At 51.2% G+C, this 19,201-nt stretch overlaps 2 protein-coding genes across 7 annotated transcripts; both read right to left on the bottom strand.

Annotated features, from left to right (window-relative positions):
* Nucleotides 1–572: 572 nt before the first annotated feature.
* On the bottom strand, nt 573–7,612 carry LOC122188636 (alpha-1,6-mannosyl-glycoprotein 4-beta-N-acetylglucosaminyltransferase). Of its 6 annotated transcripts, XM_042887093.1 has the most exons (5): nt 4,502–4,520; nt 3,142–3,178; nt 2,596–2,732; nt 2,186–2,319; nt 573–1,808 (listed from the first exon to the last, which is right to left on the bottom strand). In XM_042887093.1, exons 1-5 carry the CDS (start codon nt 4,507–4,509, stop codon nt 667–669), a joined length of 1,458 nt encoding a protein of 485 aa, XP_042743027.1. In that variant the 5' UTR covers nt 4,510–4,520; the 3' UTR covers nt 573–666. The 6 variants fall into 6 exon arrangements, with proteins under 6 accessions (XP_042743027.1, XP_042743028.1, XP_042743030.1 ...); XM_042887094.1 differs by lacking the exons at nt 3,142–3,178; nt 4,502–4,520 and adding an exon at nt 6,673–7,612 and having other exon boundaries at nt 2,186–2,330; XM_042887096.1 differs by lacking the exons at nt 3,142–3,178; nt 4,502–4,520 and adding an exon at nt 5,029–6,666 and having other exon boundaries at nt 2,186–2,330.
* An 85-nt stretch (nt 7,613–7,697) lies between these two features.
* On the bottom strand, nt 7,698–19,158 carry TMEM183A (transmembrane protein 183A). Its single transcript, XM_042887099.1, has 8 exons — nt 19,050–19,158; nt 18,526–18,615; nt 15,528–15,683; nt 14,522–14,681; nt 12,989–13,169; nt 9,686–9,766; nt 8,881–9,036; nt 7,698–8,160 (listed from the first exon to the last, which is right to left on the bottom strand). Exons 1-8 carry the CDS (start codon nt 19,144–19,146, stop codon nt 7,975–7,977), a joined length of 1,107 nt encoding a protein of 368 aa, XP_042743033.1. The 5' UTR covers nt 19,147–19,158; the 3' UTR covers nt 7,698–7,974.
* Between the last annotated feature and the right edge of the window lie 43 nt (nt 19,159–19,201).

Here is a 19,201-nt window from a genome sequence, read left to right as displayed (position 1 = left end):
ACATCAGAGCTGCCCCGGGTGCCCTGCAAGGACTGAGCCGGTGCTGTGGGTCCATCTGGTGGCCGCTGCCCCTCCCAGCAGCACAGAAATCAGCGATACCAGAGGCTCCTGCAGGCAGTGCCTGGACTCCTGGCTTCCCATATGGGGTGCTGCTCAGGGGACTTGCAGAAGTAGCTTGAAAACAGGATAAGAGAATAACAGCAGTGTGATAGAAAGTCAGGAGGTAAGGGTTAGACAACTGAGGATGGGGTGGTGTTGAGAAGTTGCAAAAAATGCTGTTGCCTGGCTAATAGACTCACTGCTGTTAATTAATTAGCTGAGTCAGGGCCTAAGGAGGTACCGAGAAGGACACCAGGGAACAAAGGAAGCAGGACCCCACTGCTCAGAGCAGGGAAAGTGGCACTCCACCAGGACACAAAGAGCTTGCAGAGCTGCGTGTCCGTCACTCTCCCCATACTGATGGGTTGTAGGGCTGGGCACTGCTCTCTGCAGCATCCCCCATCCATCTTCCTGCAGGAAGCAGACCCCACAGTTGCCCTGCCACCCCTCTACATTCAGCAGGTAGGACCAGCTTGGCTGAATAATTTAATTCTCCTTTAAATCAAAAAAAGGACTGAGAAAAATAAACCTCTTCTTAGAGCAAAATCCAACCCATCACAACCCTGCTCAGGTGCCTGCAGTCCAGATATCGATGCTCTGGATGATGAGCCACTCACTCTGGCTCTGGGTGACCCGGATCCTCACACATTCCACAGGGTTGGGTGCTCCCTTCTCCAGCCCCCGCCGTTCTAAGTTCCCTTTCTCAAAGGTGCCCACAGTGGTGTACACAGAGCAGTCCCGGCCATCAGCCCGCCGCCTCTGGCCCAGCTCCAGAACCCCTGCACGCAGGAAGTCCCCATGGCGCTCATTGGAGCCCGTCTGCACCCGGACACGGGTAACACGGGCTGGTTGGTGGAAGACGATGCAGAAGATGCTGCCCACTGCTGGGTTTTTCCCCCAGAAATATCCCTCTGCTGTGCTGTAAGCCTTGGAGGGCTCATAGTTCTCAAAGACAAGCATGTTGGTGAACACGGCTGCTGGTGGGTTGTCCGGAAGGTCCATGGCGTCAGCCTCGAACTCGTCATCCTCCAGTCGGTTGACACTACCTTGGAAGGAGGAGTAGAGGCCCATGTGCTGGAAGAGGGAGGGCTTGAAGCGGATCACGTCCTTCTGGGTAAGCAGGAGGCGGAAGTGGTCCAGCAGCCAATCACAGGGCATCTCCTGGTAGAAGAGGAGGAGGAAGCGAGCCAAGCGAGGAAGGTCAGTGGAGCGGTAGAGCTTACCGATGTAGCCCAGCTTGGAGAACTCAAGGGTGGCCCAGTTGGAGCCTTCCTGGGAGGCCACGGCTTTGCGGATGGCGGTGAAGAAGGACTTGGCAGACAACACATCATCCTCAATCATCAGGTAGTAGGAGGAGAGGTTGGCAGCAAAGGTGACGAGGTAGGCGTAATCCACGTTCTGCTTGGACCTGAACTTCACCCGCGCCTCTGGGTCGTTGTAGTTTCTCTTGAGGCCTTCCAGGGTCGGGTAAAACTCATGGGGAGCGTGGATAAGCACGAGCCGGCCCAGGAGGATGTGGTGAGAGAACCTTTGGCTGATGTCAGCGGCCACATGGGCGTTCCATCTGGGGTTTGCATCGGCCAGGTGCACCACCACCACCATCTCCTGCAGCTCCTCTTCTGATGACTGCTTGAAGAGGGACTGCAGTGTGTCTCGGAGGTAATAGCCACGTGGTCGTCGCACTGATGACAGTCCCACAGCCAAGAACTCTGCAAGGCAAAGCAAAGGCATTCACAGGCTGAGTACTGATGCACCACAGTGACATTCTCCCATGTGGAAGGGGTCTCCAAAAAGTTCTCCCCACGGCCAACCTGCACAGTTAATGCTAATTTATGGCCCTGCATCCAAAGTCAGAAGATCCAGATCCCAACTGGGAAAGCAGGAAAAGCACCCACAGGCAAATGTATCTCATCCAGAAATCTGGGAAATCCAAAATGGCTGTGGTCACCCCACACCCCAATTGGACAGAGCAGAGAAGGCTGGTTAGGGGGGAGAGCACCCAAAGTGACAGTGATGGGGGAGGACCACGATGGTCAGAGGTGCAGCTCCCAGAGCCCAGCCCAAAACAGGCCCCAGAGGCACTCACTTTTGTGGGATGATGGGGAACCAGCAAGGAGGTGGTAGGAGATGTTGTTGAGTGCAGAGAGGCTGTCCGTGTCCTGGTGGACGTGCAGGGCTCCTTGCTTCAGTGTCTTCAGGACTGTATCTGAAGGTAGATCCCTAAAATCGACCTGGATGGCAGTCAAAGGTGGACTGGTCAGAACCTGGGGTCTTGGACACGTGTAAGCCAAGGGGCAGCATCTGCCTCCTCAGATCCTGGACTGGAGGAGCCCAAAGGGAAGGGAGAAGGCAGAGCTGGAGTTTGGGGGTGATACAGGGCCAAGGAAGGCAGCAGAACCAGAGGTTGGGGTCCCAGTGGGGCAGGAAGGGAGCAGAGCTGGGGTTTGAGGCCCACGTGGGGCAGAGAGGAGGGGACTCTCCCAGCACAGGACTCACCTGGAAATCCTGCTGCTGCCAGCTGGCCCTGTGCAGGAGGAGGAGGAGGAGGAGGAAGAAGAAGGAGGCTGCAAACACAGCCGTGAGGGAGCGCTTCGGGGAGACCCGCATAGCACTGGGCTGGCCTGCTGAGAGCCCTGCAGGAGAGAGATGCATCAGAGCACAGCACAGCCCAGGATAAAGCTCCTTCCCTATGCTGGGACAGCAGGATGACAGCAAGATGGCACTGGGATGCACACAGCAGTGCTCACCCAGGGGCACCACACAGCCCAGCTGGGAGAAACCCACCAGGCACAAGAAGCCACGCTGCTCTTCCAACACTGCAGCTTCCTATTGCACGCTGCACATCCCCTCCTGCCCACACCCCACAGGCAGCACCAGTGGTACTGCTGACCCAGGCAGCTGCCAACAGCCCAGCACAGCCACGTCCCTCAGCCAGGAGGACAAGAAAGCCTTGAAGTCACCTTCACAGAGACTTTAGTGCCCTTGAGATAGTTCTCCTTGCAGCAGAGGTGTGGCACGAGACTAAACGGCTCCTGAGTTTACCTGGGGTTTTTCCATTATTAATGCAACTGGGTCTGCCCTAGAAGAAGGAAGGCAGAGTGCAGGTGAGCACCCAGCCCTGCAGGGCAGCTGCAGCACATGCATCCCAACTCACAGCACCTGTGTTCAGCTGAAAGCATCTGGGAGCCACACGTGGAGACCCAGCACAGTGAGAACTGAGAGCTGCCCTGAACTCCTAAATACAATCAACTGCTGGGGAAAACAGCCTCATTCAGCACTGATGGGGAAATACAAGCATAAAACAGACTGTTTTAAGGAGAAAATCCATTTTCTGGTCCAGAAATCCTTTGCTGGGAGGTGTTAACACCTTAATGGGGTGACATACAGCACGTCCCCTCGGTGCAGCACCTGTTGCTACTGTAGCTGAGCTGACCTCACGTTCATTATAGATAAGCAATACCATCAGATGGAGCTGCCCTGAGCTCGCCTGTCCTGGGTGTGATGGATCATGTCTGCTCCAGCCGGGCTGCAGGAGCTCTGCAGAGTGGTCTCTGATGTCCATAAAGGGTTGTTCTTACAGCCCATTCTCTTGAGTTGGGTCCTTGGGAGCTCGGATATCTTAGCTGATCACAGCTGCATCACATTATTTGGGACAACTTCATTTTCTCCCCATCTGGGAGCAGTTGCTCTGCACTGGCCAGCTCATGGTGGTAATGTGGATGGCCAAAGGGATCCCTGGCTGCCAGTCTGGGGAACACAGCACTGCTGAGCTCCTCCTGAGCACGGGGTTGTGTTGGGCAGAGCACCCTGCCAGGGGCATCCCCAAGAGCTGCCCCCTGGGGACTGCCAGCTGCCAGGAGCCCAACACGTTGCTCCCACCTGTTTGGAGCCCCCTGGCCAAGTGGGCTCTGTCCCACAGCAAAGAGGAAGGAGAATGAGGAAACACCACGGCCTTGCTGCTGCAGGGGCTGCCTGCGGTGCTGGGAGCGGAGCAGCTGGGGCTCAGCCTGCAGAGCAGAGACAAACGTGGTTTCACACAGCTGGAGCAGAGGAAATGAAAAATCAGGGCAGCACTGTGCCCTGGGGTGAGTAATCCCAACTGCTCAGGGCTGCCTGGCAGCCAGCCCTGCCCTGCACACCATGCATCTCCCGGCACAAAATTCATCCCATAAAGAGGAAGGAAGGAAAAAATCACATTTCTCCACCCAGGACCCCAAACCAAAGCTTTAAGTCAGTGCAGCACAGAGAGCTCTTCATGGGCAGCGCGACAGGAACGTGACTGTGATCCAAGCCCCAACCCCCCTGCTCTCCTCCCCAGGCCCCTCACACACCCTTCCCCATGCAGCCAAGGGCCAAAGCTCACACAAACGGCGCCCATCCCACCCAGGCAGCACAGACTTACAGGTGCATCGGGCGGCTGTGTGCTGGGCCCTGGCAGCGTCCCCACTGGGCTCCGATACCTGGCTCTCAAAGCCCCACCCCGGCTTCTCCTGCCTCCTGCAGAGGAGGAGCGTCACTGGCCAGGTAAGCCAGCAGCTGGGAATGGGCGCCGCTGGCCTTCCCTGGGATGGGGACCTCGCTGGAGGACCCCCAGGGCTCCCACACCCCAAACCGCTTTGCAGATCTGCTCACAAGTAGCACCGATGGGGGTCCCAGTGAGTGCAGGTCAGGAGCACGGGACACAGAGCTGGGCTGCTTTTCTGCTCCCGTTCGTGGCCGGGAGCCACAAGGCTGCTGAGCTGCAGCTGCATCTCGGCCAGGCAGAGCAGGTAGCACCGCGATCCCCCATCCCCCCATCTTCCTGCACGCCCAAAGCGTGGGGCAGCACAGGGCACAGCAGATGTGCCCCACTGCTGAACTGCAGGGAAGGCTTTGCCCTCCCCACCCGCTCCGTTCCCATTTCCCTTACGCTGCCGCGGTGCTCCCTACCTTCGGCCAGGCCCTGCTTCTCAGCTCAGGGGGGCCCTGGGCCGCTCAGCCACGAGCTGCAGGACGCGACTCAGCCCTTCCCTCTGCAGCCCCGTCCTGATACAGGAAGGAACCGGGGCTCAGTGCTTCCTGCCCCGGTGGGAGGAAGCGGGGAACGGGGCTTGGGCTGCACCGGGGAGTGCAGTAGGGCAGCAGAAAGGGGCGGCTGTCCGACAGCCCTTCCCAGTCCAACCCCATCCCTGCGCTTGGTGATGTTGGAGCCTAGGAACCATTTCTAACACAGAGCGGTGATGCGGTGGCAGGGCTGCTCAGGGAGGTGGGAATCACCATCCCCAGAGGTGTTCAGAGATGCTGAGATACAGCACTGTGGGATGTGGTCAGCGGGCACAGAGGGGTTGGACCTGTGGTTCTCAGAGGTTTTTTTCCAACCAGAATGATTCCATGAACCTCAAAGGCTGCTTGGGCTCAATGTGCAGCATCCAAGCACCCCGAGAGCCTGCAGCCCGGCCTTATCCTCATTGCATTTTGCACCGTGGGACACCTGAGCTGCATGCATTGAGGAGCCAGGCCAGGCCTGAGGGGACCCAGCAGAGCAGCAGCCCCACAGTGCTGCAGCTGCAGGTTCAGCCTCTCTGAGCTCTGCGGGGAAACCCGAGAGGCGTCCAGGATCAGCTTACAGCCCTGCATTATTCAGGTCCAGAGTGGAACAAAGCAGAGGTGAAAGAGGGCCCCACACAGCGGGTTTGGATGTGGTGTTACCGACCTGGCCATGGGAGCACTAACAGCCACTCCTGCAGGATGGGATGTCAGCCCCGTGCTGTGCGGGGATGCTTGCAAACAAAATAATAATAATTTATTAAAAAAATCAAAGCTGTTCTTCTCTGTTTCTATATTGAAAAAGGCTGGAGTGGAAGAGGCAGCTCTGGGGGTGAAGGATCTGTCAGTGTTTCGGTCTCCAACCTCGCAACACAAGCTGCAGGAAGCTCCCCCACCCACCTGCTTCCTGCGCTGCCCTGCAGAGCCACACACAGCCACGTGCTGCTGGAAGCTTCTGCTGGACAAAGTCCACCATCAGGGGACTGTCACCAAGGCCACCATGAGGTCTGGTACTCACGCTGCCCTGGCGCTGCCGATCCCCTTCCCCCAGCAGCCCTTAAGAGCCCAGCACCCGACCTGAAGTCAGACAGCACCTCCTATCACACCCTGCAGGCTCCCCTATCGCAGAGCCCAGCTCTGCTATCACTCACAGTGCTTCTCTTGCACTCTCTCTAATCTCACTTCACAACTTAATGTCAGTTTCACTGCACTTGTTCAGCAGCAACAGAACCTGGAGTTTTCTCAAATGTGTTTGAAGTCAACATCACAGAGTCTAACACAGATCCACGTTTGGGTTTAGATGCCCTTGGTGGTGATTTACATGGCAGTGGAAATGCATACAAGAAACTTGCCAGGCAGCTGTGTGGAGACTGTGGGGCATTTGCTTATTAAATTGAACTCTCCCTCCTCCCAGTCACTCTGTTTTCCAAAACCTTTGCCAAACAGGACAGCCGGCCAGCAGGAAGGAAGTGCTCAGTTACTCCTGCTTGAGATGAGACCTGATGTTAAAACTCAGATCAGGGTTAGTTACTACCTCCAGTTGCTCACCTGCACTCCAGCACGTCCTCTGCTCGCTCCATCTGTCAGCAGTGAGGTGAAACCTGCTGGATTTCCTTCTCAGTTCACTCTGGACACAGCAGACTGCACTGCCATCAGACCCACACTCAGCACCACTTCCTTCTCACACATCTTTTCGCTCTGGGGACGGCACAGAGCTGTGCCAGGGGAGGGTCAGGTGGGGGCTAAGGAAAGGTTCCCCACCAGAGGGGGGTGGGCACGGAACAGGCAGCCCAGGGCAGGGAGCACAGCCCTAAGCTGCTGCAGTTGAAGGAGCCTGGGCCATTCCACTTAATGTCTGAACGGTTTGGACTCTGGCTGGTCCTGGTGAAGCCTGGAGTTGGACTGGATAAGGTCTGTGGGTCCCTTCCAAGTAGGGGTGCTCTGTGATGCTGGCAAATAATCCAGAGCCACTGCAGCTGCAGAGTTCTGGGGCTGCTTCTTCCTCATGACAATTATTTTGTCTGTTAAGAATCACATCTCTGTCGGCTCCAGGGCTTTCCGGTGCCCACAGGCCAATGCTGCTCCATGGTCTGAACAAAAAGCCCAGACCTGAGTCCTTCACAACTGCTCCAGCAGCTTTAGTTCACAACCTGCATCACCTCTCCCTGTTTGTCTTCTCTGAAAAACCTGCTTTTAGAAATCTTGATCTTCTTTTCAAAGGAGAACATCACTGTGAGAATTTGGAATATCTTTACATTCAAGAACCTTTGCCTTACAAATCCTCTTTGAAATAACTCCTTTGATTGTTTATGCCTTAAAAAAAAAACCAACATCTGCAACCACGGACTGTGAATCAGCATTCTTGTAACACTGCTGCTTTGCTTACTGCTCCTCAGACACTGAAATATCACACTGCATTCGAATGCAACTGTGCCAGTAAAAAAAAACAAAAACAAAACAAAAAAACCAAAAAAGCAGGGACTTCATTTGTGAATTGTTTCTGGTCACGTCCAACGTCTGGAAAGCAAAACTTCCCACTTCTTCCTGAAGAACAGAAAACACGACCACTTCCATTAGCACCAAAAGGATTTTAAATGAACAGTTCCAGGGAGCTCCTTTCAAATCATAAAACGTGAATTTTACATAAAAGTGTTTTACAAATAGTTTCTGCTTTACACTCAGCTCTGCTCAACACCGACCAGAAGTTATATACATACACACCAGCTCAGTAGCTTCAATCACTCTCTCAAGGAGGCTGCAGAATTTATTTAAGAAAAATAATAGGATTTCCTGGTTCCTGGGAATTTCCTTCAGCCTGCCAGACGGGTCACTGCTGCGGTGCAGGGAGCACTAAGCTTTTGGGGAGAAGGGGTACTGAGGGTGCCACCAATCCAGCAGCCGGACGCTGTGCACGGGGTCCAGCACCACCTGCACTCCTTGGTCGAGTCGTGGCTTCTTGCCATTGTGAACAGGGGCGTCCTGGAAGAGCAGCCGCACGCGATGATGCCTCATGTCTGTGCTCACGTTGATGGTGAACTGCAAGAGAGAGACACAGAGGTGCTGGAGGAAGCAGACGTGCAGAAACATGCATTTGTTTCCAGGTAAGCAGGACTGCAGACTGATCGCTGACTCTGGGGATCAAAATTACTTCTTTGTGTTACAGCAGGCGCTGCAATGGTTACACTCCAAACCAGTTCCCTGTGGCTGGAAGCCCCAAATAAGAGAACTGGTCACACCCAAAAGAACCTCTCAGACTTCAAGCACAGACACACGTGCTGTCCTGTGCGTTAGCACAGCTGCTCGGCTGCTTTCTAACACCACAGCTCTGTATGGAGCTGAGCTTCTGGGGGTTAATTCAAAAGCTGCTGTTTTTCCAAGCAGTCAAGGATTGAAGACACACTGCACAACTTTGCTCTCAGAATTTGCTGCCTTCAGGCAAGAAGGGATTCCATTTTCCTGCATCCCACCTCCTGTTCCCCCATTGGGTAGTGACTACTCTGCTCCCAGCTGCTGCACACACACAGCTCAGCTTCTCACAGAAGCTCTGCACAAACCACATCTCCAGCATCCAATAGAGAAGAGCCGAGAGATCTGCAGAAGCTTAACTGAGGAGACTGTAGGCAACTCCTGAGATAATTCTCTCTGAGGTTTCCACAGCTGGTTGAGTGATGGAGCAGTGCTATTTACACAGCACAGAAGAGCTCTCCCTCCCCTTTCACGTGCAAAGATTGGGTGGTAGATATCTCCAGCACTTACCAAGGTAAACGTCATACCCATGACTATTGGCACGAATATGAAGTTAAAGGTGGTGATCTGCAGCAGACAGCAATCCTGGTCAGGGTTTGTATGGACTTCTTCATACTGAATAGGTGGCTGAAGACCTTTGGAACATTTGCTCTTAAATCTGGGAGACTTGAAAGAAAGAGAGACAGTCAGCTAAGCAGGAATCTGTGATGAGTTTGGTTTCTTCAGACCAGCGCTGCCCAGGAGGTTCGCAGAGCATCCCCACACACTGCGCAGTGCTACGTGAACAACAGAAAGCCAGCCCTCAGGACAAAGAATCTGAAGGACTATTTCTTTACATAGGAACGCTGCAGAATTCCTGAGGGGGCCTTAAGCAGCCTGAGAACCACTCATGGAGGCTCTCCATTAGCAGGCACTCCTTCACTTCTCGTGGAAATCTTTCCAATGTAAAGCAGCTTCAGATGTGGACTGTTTGATTAGTTATTCAGTCTGTTTTCTGGTGATAGTCAGGAGCCACGATGCAAAGATTACTTTATTTGGGGTGAAAAACAATCCACGTCTTACAGTGGAGCAAGGAGCAAAGAAACACCAAAAATAAATACACAAGATTCTAAACATCTCGGTGATACAGACTGAAAACTGAGAGCAGTTTCAGGCCATGTTTCAGTTTTACCAAAGGATTCAGAGTTTTCCTTTGATGTCTGACCCCATAAAACTGTTTCCTCACTCCCTTCCACCACACACAGGAAAATCATTACTTCTCCAAAAAACTCACAGCCATTGTGGTTCTTCTTTCACAACTGCTGAGTTTCCATACCTGCTTTTTGAACTTGAAGTTGAATTCCCACATTGCTTCTTGTCTGTTCCCTTCAATCTTTTTGCACCAGAAAAGCAGACACTGAGGTGGAAAAAAAGAAACAAAAACCATGAAACCTGCGGAGGAATCACTGTCAATAAGTTACAGCAAAGTGCTGAGACTCCCCATTACAAACACAATCACAGAGCAGTCAGAGCCATTTACTCAAATTATTTATTACCAAAGAACACACCCAGCACTTTGGTCTCCAACTGCTGACCAACTTATCACACAGAAGGATGATGCAACTTACAGCCACTGATGCACTGAACAGAAACCTCTCTGAACAATCCATCCCTTCCATAAGGCAGAGGTGAGCGGTACAGATTCGCCTGTTTCCCTCACCCACCAAGAAGTCCCAATAAATCAGACTCCAAACAGGACTGAGCAAAAAGGAACAACTTCGAATAAGGATCAGGAAGGAGAGAATCCAAAGGGAAATGCCAAGAATGATGTGTGACCCTCGGGGTGACAGATGTGAAAGGTCCGAAGCCGCTTTAGAGTCAAAAGAAGGTCCTGACATCACTAGGCACTGACTGTTGTACTGCAGAGCATAAAAACACTGCCAAGTTAGCACAGTTTGAGCAACCTACTGCTCGTGTTCTAGAAGGAAATGAGAAAAGGGCCTCCTGCAGCAGAGGTAAGCAGCACCGTGCTCCAGTTTAATCCAGTTATCACAGTATGGTCACAGGATCTATCCCAGCACACAGCACCAGTTCCAGCAGGAGTCTCAGCAGAACTCCTGAACTAAAAAGAGGAGGGGGAAATTTCACTGCCTACCAACAGGCAGAAGCAACTATCCTTCAACAGCCACCAAGAGAACCTGGCAAATCAACACACCACAGTTTCCACAGCACAGATGCCAGCCCACCACTGCTGGTCTTACCTGGTCCTTCTAACAGTGTCAGCACGTAAAGAAAGAACAGCATTGGTAAAGACAACTCCTCATGATCCATACACCATTTCTTGCACACCAAGAAGGCCTGACTGGGTCACGCTGGGAAGCTCACACCTAATGTAAATCCAGCAGAGTGGAACCCTGAATGAATCAAAGCCAGAGCCATCATCCACCACAGGACCTCTGTAATTAGAGACTAGAGGTGATGCAGGACCCCTACCTCAACTCCGAGTCACATCCATAAGCAAGACTCATTGGGGACCCTTACCTCCACAGTCCTCATGAGGTGACCAAAGCAGTCAATTTCAGAAACACACATCAAGTAACCAACCTCCACGTGGGAGGAGAGGAGGCAGCCCTCACGTTTTGCCAATAAAAACATTCTCCAGATCTTTCTTATCTCAGTTTAACTCTGCCATCAGTGCTATTTGTAGTTCACCTGCACAGACGGCCTGGTCTAGCAACTTGCAAGTAGTGAAGCACAAAATGGTCAGTACCTCCTAAGGGGCAGAGGATGTTGTCCACGGGTCAGCCGTCCTGCCCTTCAGACGCGCCGTACGGCCTGCTGCTCCACCAAAAATAATGGGGGATGTCTTTAAAGGGCAAACACTTCTGCTGACACCATAACAGCTCCAGTGTCCCACACAAGCTAGGCTAGGGAAAGAAAAAAGGAAATTAAAGAGGAAAAGCTGGATTTGGTAACACAGAGGACTGGAGTCTCCTCTTGCCACATGCAGCTTACGTAAGAATCTGCCATTATTTTCAGTGACCCACAGAGGTATAACCAAAGCCCATGAAAGCAAGAACATGGGAAGGAAGTGTCAGACCCTCCTCCATACCCACTGTGCTTTGACATTTCAGTGCACAGTAACACACGTGTGGAGCTCACTGTCTTGCAGTGCAGTAGCACAGCAAGACCAGCCTTGTGATGGCTCCTTAGTGCTCCAGGGGGTCAGGTCAGATCTCTGCTGTCCTAAGCAAAGCCTCATCATCCTTTAATTTCCTTTTTTAAGACCTGAACAACGAAAGACTGCACTTCAAGAACTATCTTCAAACTGAAGTGCAGTAGAAGCATCAGCAGTGGGCACCAAAGCCGTTATGATGTCAACACAAACGCTCCCAAAATCCTGCCAGCACCATCTCACCCCTCACAGCCACACCACGTATCTGAGCAGCAGGGGAGACACTAAGAAGTGAGACTGAAGGACTATGGCTAAGTGGGCATTTCCTAGAACTATTCTGCTGTTTAGTTTAAGAAAGATGACATGTAAGCTGGCAAATTAAGAAGAGAATAAACAGCTCTGGATGCAGACTTCTGACACAGAACTCTGACACAGAATTAAATGCTTTTCTCCTGCTCTGCAGCACCATCTGCTTGTGTTACTGCACAATGCTCCCTCAGCAGTACAACGTTTTTGTCCAGGGAGAGGAAGGAAGAAAGAAGCAATGCTGCACACAGATAGATGGGTAGCTCTATTCTGCATGGAAAATAAACTGTTGAAACAAAGCCACTGCAGTTCATCTTCAAAAAGCTCATTCAGTAAGTTTGTTGATTTGGAGGATGGAGAATTCACACTGCTGCTTAAGCTGTTCACAAAGTACGGCCAGCTGTGAGGTAAAACCAAACAAGAAACACGGGCATTTCCAAATTAATGATCAGCAGTGATTAAAGAGGGATGGATACACAAGGGCCCCAAGCTGCAAGAGGAAGGGAAGCTGCCTGTCCCCGCCAGTGACGAACCTCTCCCAGCCCAACACAGCCGCAGCCCAGTCCTACAGCAGTCGTTCACTGCACATTTGCCATGCTCACAACATCACTGCCTTCCCCTCCTCAGAAACCAAAGATGAAGCACGAACTACAGGAATGGAGTCTAAAATGATTCCCTTTCAGTGGCTGTTAGCATTGCTTCTGATCTCTCCATGGAGTGAAGATGCATTCTGGCAGCATCTGAATAAAGCTGAGAATATAAAAACTGTCCCTCCTGCAGCCTCCTTTCAGCAACACATTTGCAACAGAGGAGGGAAGAGCTTCAAATATCCCTAAGAGTTTTCATGTTCAGTGAAACGAGTGCCTTTCTGCTGATTCTAAAGCTGTTGCAGTAGGACCGAAGCAACCAGAAGAGTAACTAAAATGCTCTGCAGGAGGAACTGCACAGAGACAGATAACCACCACGCTATTAAACGTTACCAGTCCGAGCTAATTCTCACCCCAACCCTCACACAGAAGTTTGGACTCAGCTATCTTTCAACATTCCTTCCAACCTCAGCTCTCCTCTGATTTTAAACACCACCTATTTTTCTTCCGGAAGGAGAAAACAGCCGAGGAGCACCTCAGACATCCCACTTTTCCTCAGGATCCCACTTACTCTGGAATTCTTTAAAGTGCTGGGAGTACTGTCTGGAATAGCTGGGTTCCTGGAGACTCGAGATGCAAAAGGCTCATACATGTGGTACAGCGACCGGATGACGCACGCACGGAGGCAGTGCAGCTTCTCCATGGACTCGGGCCGCAAGCGGAGGGGCAGGTATGCATCCAGACTGTAGTGCCTGAAAACCAACGACAAACCCAACTCAAACTAAGGAGTCTGAACGGCAGAGACATGCAGGAGAGAGAGAGAGGTGATCAGCACTGAGAGAAAAGCAAACACCTGATTGATCCCGTTGGCAACTCGGAGGGCATGAGGGTTTCTGTACCGCCTCCAACACAACGCGGGCACACGATGCTGCAGCTCCCCACTAGCTCCCTTGCAGGCTGTTTGCCCAGACAGAGCAAATGGTATTTTAGTTGTGGGTTATGTAAAGGCCTGCAGGTGCATTCAAGTTCCCCAGGACCCACTTCAGCTGAGCTGCATGCTTACAAATGCCTGAACGGCCTGGATGCCTGGGCTCGAGAGCTACTCTGATCAGAGAGAACACACCAAGGAAGCACCTGCTAGGGAACTTCACACTGAAAAAACAGACAGGGATGCCCATAGCTGTGGTTTGCTCCATACTTATATACACCTTATCACTTATAAGGACATCAGAGATCATCTATTTTCAACCCCCTTGCTGTGGTGAGGACTGCCAGCCCCTAGATCAGACTGCCCAGGATCCCATAAGCCTGGCCTCCAGGAGTGGGACATCCACAGCTTCTCTGGGCAGCACTCCAGCATCTCCACCCTCCAAGCAAAGAATTTCTTCCTAACATACAACTTAAACCTCCCTTCTTTCAGTTTGAATCATTCCCCCTTGTCCTATCGCTATCTAAGTGAGTAAAAAATTGGATTTATTTCCCTCCTGCTTGTAAGCTCCTCATAAGTACTGAAGATCACAAAGATCTCCCCAGAGCCTTCTCTTGTCCAATAGAGAAAACATTCTGTCCTGAAGGAAAGTTCAAGTGAGATGTGCAAGGACAGGAGGATTTGTTCTGGATGCTGATACTCTTTCTCTTCTTTTACTTCATTTAAAGCTTACTTCTGCTTCTGAGACAGCTCCTAAATGCATTAGCTTCTTTCATGCCATCCTAAGTACAGAAAGGTGACTATGATGAAAGCTTGAGGCAGGGCCAGGTTTCTGTCAGTGGTGATTGCCTGTCTCTAAGGTAAAGCAGTGACTTTACTGTAAGTGCTTCCACTTGTGAACAGGAGTGTGTAGGCTCCAGCAAGCAGAAAAGTGCACAAAGCTTTGAGATCTTATAGAAAGCACATGGGAACACACCACAGACAGATCCTTTCCCACAGTCAAAGCAGGTGCAATACACCACAACTCCTCCCCAAATGAGGCCCACACCATCATTTCAACATCTAAATATTAAGCTCCCCAGACCATAGGGAAGTGTTCTCTTACTTACAGCTCTACAGAAAGCCAGCCATGGCTGCAGTCTCTCAGAATAGTTAAGACATTCTTTAGAGTCTCACCTTCTGTAGAGTCTGGTCCAAAAGGCAGCAGTGCAAGTAACAGTCCAGGCTTTCTTGCAAATCAAAGAGAACCGGACAATGTCCTCAGGGCGAATGTAGGAAGCCAACAGCAGCCAGATATCAATGGGGTATTCCTCTCCACCATCACCATCAGGATTTTCTAAATGCAATCAAGGTACATTAGCGTAATAAAGAACTTCTTCACCAAATCACAGCTGGAGGCCTATGCTGTAGTGCTGTTAGCATGGGTGAGTAACTGCAACACGGATGTAAATGCAGTCATATGAACAAGTCTGAGACAATTTCACTTCACACTGCTGGACAGGTGCCATCATTTATCACTGCTGCACAGGTTGCACACGTGTGCAGAGCGGCAGATAGAAAGAATAAGATGGGCTGAAAGGAGGAAGCTCACTACTGCCAAGGGAGGTTCTGGATGTGCTCACTTCCCTACAGACTGACTTGCCCACAATGAGCCCAGAGCAGAGCTGTGCACACAGCCCTGGATATCAAACTGCTATCAGTACTAACAGTTAAACTTAAGTACCAGGAACCAACAGAGCCTGGATTCCACCAACAGACACAACATGGGCATCAACGTCTGTTTGTTTTTGTTGGTTTGTTTTTTTCCTAAAGCAAACTCTGCTTTCACCTGCATGCTTTCAAGCAAGAACTGTAACACACATCCCATGGCAAAGTTTCACAACTCTTCTCATAAGCAGCATTAATTTTCCAAGGCTGAGAGAAGACTGCTGAAAGCAGCAAGCTCTTTGGCTCTGATTTCATGCCCAAAGCTCAGCCTTAGTGAAAAGACAACACGTGTGACTGAGTCACAGCAGGTTCCTGGGACAAATGGGGCAGAGTGATTCAATCCTTTGCATTATTATGATTTATATTTCAAAATACAAATTACAGGATGCCCTGAAGCTGCAGGTTTAACCTGCAAACAGCAGTTGTTAATTGAAGAAACCCACACACAGCACCCAGGAGAGGCTGGTGAACATACCTTTGTGTCTTTTGCTCTTCTTTTTTCTGGATGCAGTTCGCCCACTGATACTTTCCTTTGTATCCATTTCATCACTGCTGTCACAAGACTCTCCTGACATGGAGAGAACTTCCTCAGAAGGAACACAAGAAGCTTCCAAACCACAGAGGGATTTTACTAGAATGACAAGCAATGACACGATAAGTATGCCAGGAGATAGACAGAAACAGATGATTCAAGCTCAGGAGATACTTCAGGGGAACCAGAGCCACTGCTAAGAAGCAACATAACTGCATTAAAGTCTCCTGGTGACGCATGGAAACCCTAAGCCCTGGGATTACCTTCTCAGAGCAAGATTAGCACAGGTGAGTGACTTAGAAACAACAGCCTACTGTTTTAAGGAAGGAACAATGAGGATGATCCACTGGTTTCCCTGAAGCTGTTTATGACTTTGAATAAAACACCACCGCTTCTTGTGTGGCACCAACTGGCTGCCCTGCATACCACAGCATCCCTGTCTGACCACTGCTCAGCCTGCATAAAGCCAGCACCCATGCTCGAATTGTCCTCAGAACACTGGAAGTGTACTTCCTTCTCAGCAGGACAAAGAGATCCTGCGGCTGAAGACAAGCAATCCATCAGCAATGGAACTCAGAGCCAAGTACACAAGCTCCACTTCAGATTTTATTGAAGGGCCTAATGAGCAACAGCAAGCGAAGACAGAATTTCTTTTGCTGCCTCTGGGGAGATGTTCAAACACTTCACTGTTAGGAAATATTTTACTGTAAACTGAAGACTCACTGGGGCAGAAAAAGTCATGTGTGAGGCAATAACAGGAGTCTTAAAAAAGAAAGGTGCAGTCCTGTGTTACAGCCGAACAAGGCACAGACACAGAGGAACCAGCATGATAACAGCATTATAAGCACTCTGCAAACAGTCTAAAATGTGGGGCCACGTGCATTCAAGAAAGTTGAATTTCAACAGAATTTGCTTGGATGAAGAAAAGCACCTCTATCAAGAGGCATCTGGCTCCCTCAAAGGAGATCTGTGCTGCTCACACTTTTCTAGCCTAGCAAAGGAAACCCCTGGAAGGTTTTACATATTGCAGATACAGCCAGCAGAGCCAGCAGAGAGCAAGAAGTGGCAGAAAAAAAATAAATCATTAAGTACTGATTATAAATAAACCTAGGCTAGAGATTTTCCTCATTTCTTAACCACAGAGCAAGGTTGTGAAATGATAACAGAGCAGATGGAAACGAAGTCCTAAGACAGAGCTTGAGCAGTTTAGGAAGAGGGACTGCATCACTTGGTTTCTGGCCACATCACAGAACTGCAGTGCTCTGCCAAATGAGTTCCACCATATTTTGCACAATTTACTTTGTAAACTGTATGCATTTGTGGCAGTGATATCCCTCGCTCTGTAACAGCACTCACCTCTACATACAACCTTATGCAGGCAAAACCAAATAGAAGCAGATGGCAACACATGACAGTTGTGACATCAAATACAGCCAAGCAAGAGATGACAACTAATCAAGACTCAGGGAAGGGTTCAGAAGAAGGCAGTCACACTCTAGGAAGGAAAGCTCAGCAAGGCTGTTCACACTGAGTCACGCTACATCGTAATCTTGCCAGAGAGATTCCATCCCATTCATCTCACAGCAGCCACCCCCACCTTGTCCCTGCGGGTTAGGAAGGAACAGATAAATGCTCAGGAAAATTCCACCTGGCCTTTGCTCCCCTCCCTGCCTCCTGGCAGCCATGGGCAGGGCAATGTTTGAGAACCAGCAAGGTAAGAGGTGAGCGAGGCCAAAGTTCCCCAGGCAGAGGCCATCTCCTTCCTGCTGCTGGTTGTCAGGGTGCCCCACGGTCACGACCAGGACAGATAAGGCTGTAGAACAGCCTGGGGCTGATAAGGACAGAGCCTGAGGATCAGTTCATCAGAAGGGTGAAACCCCAGCAGTTCTGCAAGGAATCACAGTCATCTGAGCAGCAAGAAGGTGAACCAGCAACGGGATGCTGGATTTTAGGAGAGGGGTTAAACTGCACAGGGTAAGCAATGCAAGGACTCAGAGTGGGGGCAAGAAGGGAAAGATGTTACAGCTTGCTATGAAGCTGAAGTGCAGCAGTGGGAGGCATTGCCTCAAATGGAGAGTCTGTGTAAGACTGAACAGGAAACAAAACAGGGAGAGGGAAGCCTCCAGCTTTGTACAAAGAATGGAAGGTGCCCTGATCTGAAAAGCTTGAGCAGTGACTAGAAAGGAAAACTGAGTGGCATCGCTATCCTGTAAACTTCACAGTGCAAAGAGCACCTCTTTACAGCAGTCACTGTCCACATAATAACATCCACCTCCAACCAATTCCACATGTCAGACCAGTTCCACTTAGGAGTCAAATCCTAAATACTAACAGCTCTTGAGCAAGCAGGGTGAGTTAGCCCATAATGTTCCCATTACTCTCAGCAGCTGAAAACCAAGGAAGTAGAGAACAAAGCACTGCAATAGCTGTTCAGGAAACTGCTTGCTTATACAGCTTACTAAACAACAGCAATACTCTCAAAAGATCTCACTGCAGCCTGCAGCACAATTTATCAGAGCTAACATCATTCCATTATTCTAATTTCAAATAGTTTTACCTGGTAGTAAAATTATCTATAGTTCTGTATGAGGTAATGTAGCCATACAGACTCTGTTGTCTTTGTAGTTGGTGAGGTTTTTTTTTTTTTGCTTCAAGCAGGAGGTAACACTCCATATTAAAAAAGAAAAAAACTCTTCAATTTAAGGCACCAGGAAAGACTCTGCAATTCTTGCTGGACTTGCAGCTGGAATTCTGCAAAAATCCTGTCTAAGATCTGAATAATCCCACAGAAAAATGCAGACTCATCTTCAGGCATCAAACCAAACTGTTTTCTCAGACCATGGGGATGAAGAGGAGCCCCACAGCACAGAGGCTGGTGGGATGGGGGGCAGCCTTCCCACATGCCGGCTGGCAGGGCAGGCTCCCTACACACAACGCTCACCTTCCTGCTGCACTGCGTTGGCCACAGCTTTCTTCACCCGTCCAGATTTCACGACAGCCGGGTCTGAGTTCGCATAATCTGCCACCGTCACTGCAGGAGAGTCAAGAGACAGGGCGACAGGGGATTACAGCTTACAAGGAGGGGAGAGAGGTCTAACAGGTGCAATCCCTCCTCAAGGAGGACGCTGCACGGGGACAGCGCCGAGGAGAAAGCACGCAGCAAAAGCAGCCCCGGCAGCCCCGCAGGCTTCCACCACAGGCACGGACGGCCATCACCGTCCAGCACGGAGCAGCTCTCCCTGTGCCCAGCCAACACAAACCCCTCGCTGCTCCTCGCAGCAGCCCAACCCGCCGCTCCCCGCCCGCCGGCCGCGCAGCACCAGCTGAGGAGCCTCGCCTCCCCTCATGCACAGCCTTAACGCTCCCACCTCCGAGCCTCTCCGCTCCCGGGCCAGGCCGCAGGGCCCGCTAGGCCCGTCCCCTCGCACGGCCTCGCTCCCCTCCATCCCCGCCCCGCATCCTCACCGCGTTCGGAGCAGACGTCGTCGGCACGGAACTTGAGGCGTTTGCGGGCGCCCCGTTTGGGCATGGCGGCGGCTTCGGGGCGGCCGCGCGGGGCCATGTCCGGCCCGTCCCGCCCGGGGCCGCCGCGGCGCCGCGGGGAAAGCGCCACCTCT

Source organism: Lagopus leucura, unplaced genomic scaffold (assembly GCF_019238085.1).
Source record: "Lagopus leucura isolate 7727_CA_CO unplaced genomic scaffold, USGS_WTPT01 Super-Scaffold_100073, whole genome shotgun sequence".
Taxonomy (NCBI): Eukaryota; Metazoa; Chordata; class Aves; order Galliformes; family Phasianidae; genus Lagopus; species Lagopus leucura.
The sequence above is the reverse complement of the archived record's forward strand: the minus strand, read 5'-3'. Positions and strand labels throughout refer to the sequence as shown.

Bases quoted from the DNA above. Each gene is read 5' to 3' on its own strand.
- LOC122188636 (XM_042887093.1), bottom strand. The intron at 2,320-2,595 runs GTGAGTCCTGTG...GGTCGATTTTAG, and splicing joins GGCAGCAGCAGGATTTCCAG to GGATCTACCTTCAGATACAG. The intron at 1,809-2,185 runs GTGAGTGCCTCT...TTTGCCTTGCAG, and splicing joins TTCCCCATCATCCCACAAAA to AGTTCTTGGCTGTGGGACTG.
- TMEM183A (XM_042887099.1), bottom strand. From the start codon at position 19,146: ATGGCCCCGCGCGGCCGCCCCGAAGCCGCCGCCATGCCCAAACGGGGC. The intron at 14,682-15,527 runs GTATGTTCACCA...GATTGCATTTAG, and splicing joins GAAGAGCAAAAGACACAAAG to AAAATCCTGATGGTGATGGT. The intron at 13,170-14,521 runs GTGAGACTCTAA...GTTGGTTTTCAG, and splicing joins TGGACCAGACTCTACAGAAG to GCACTACAGTCTGGATGCAT.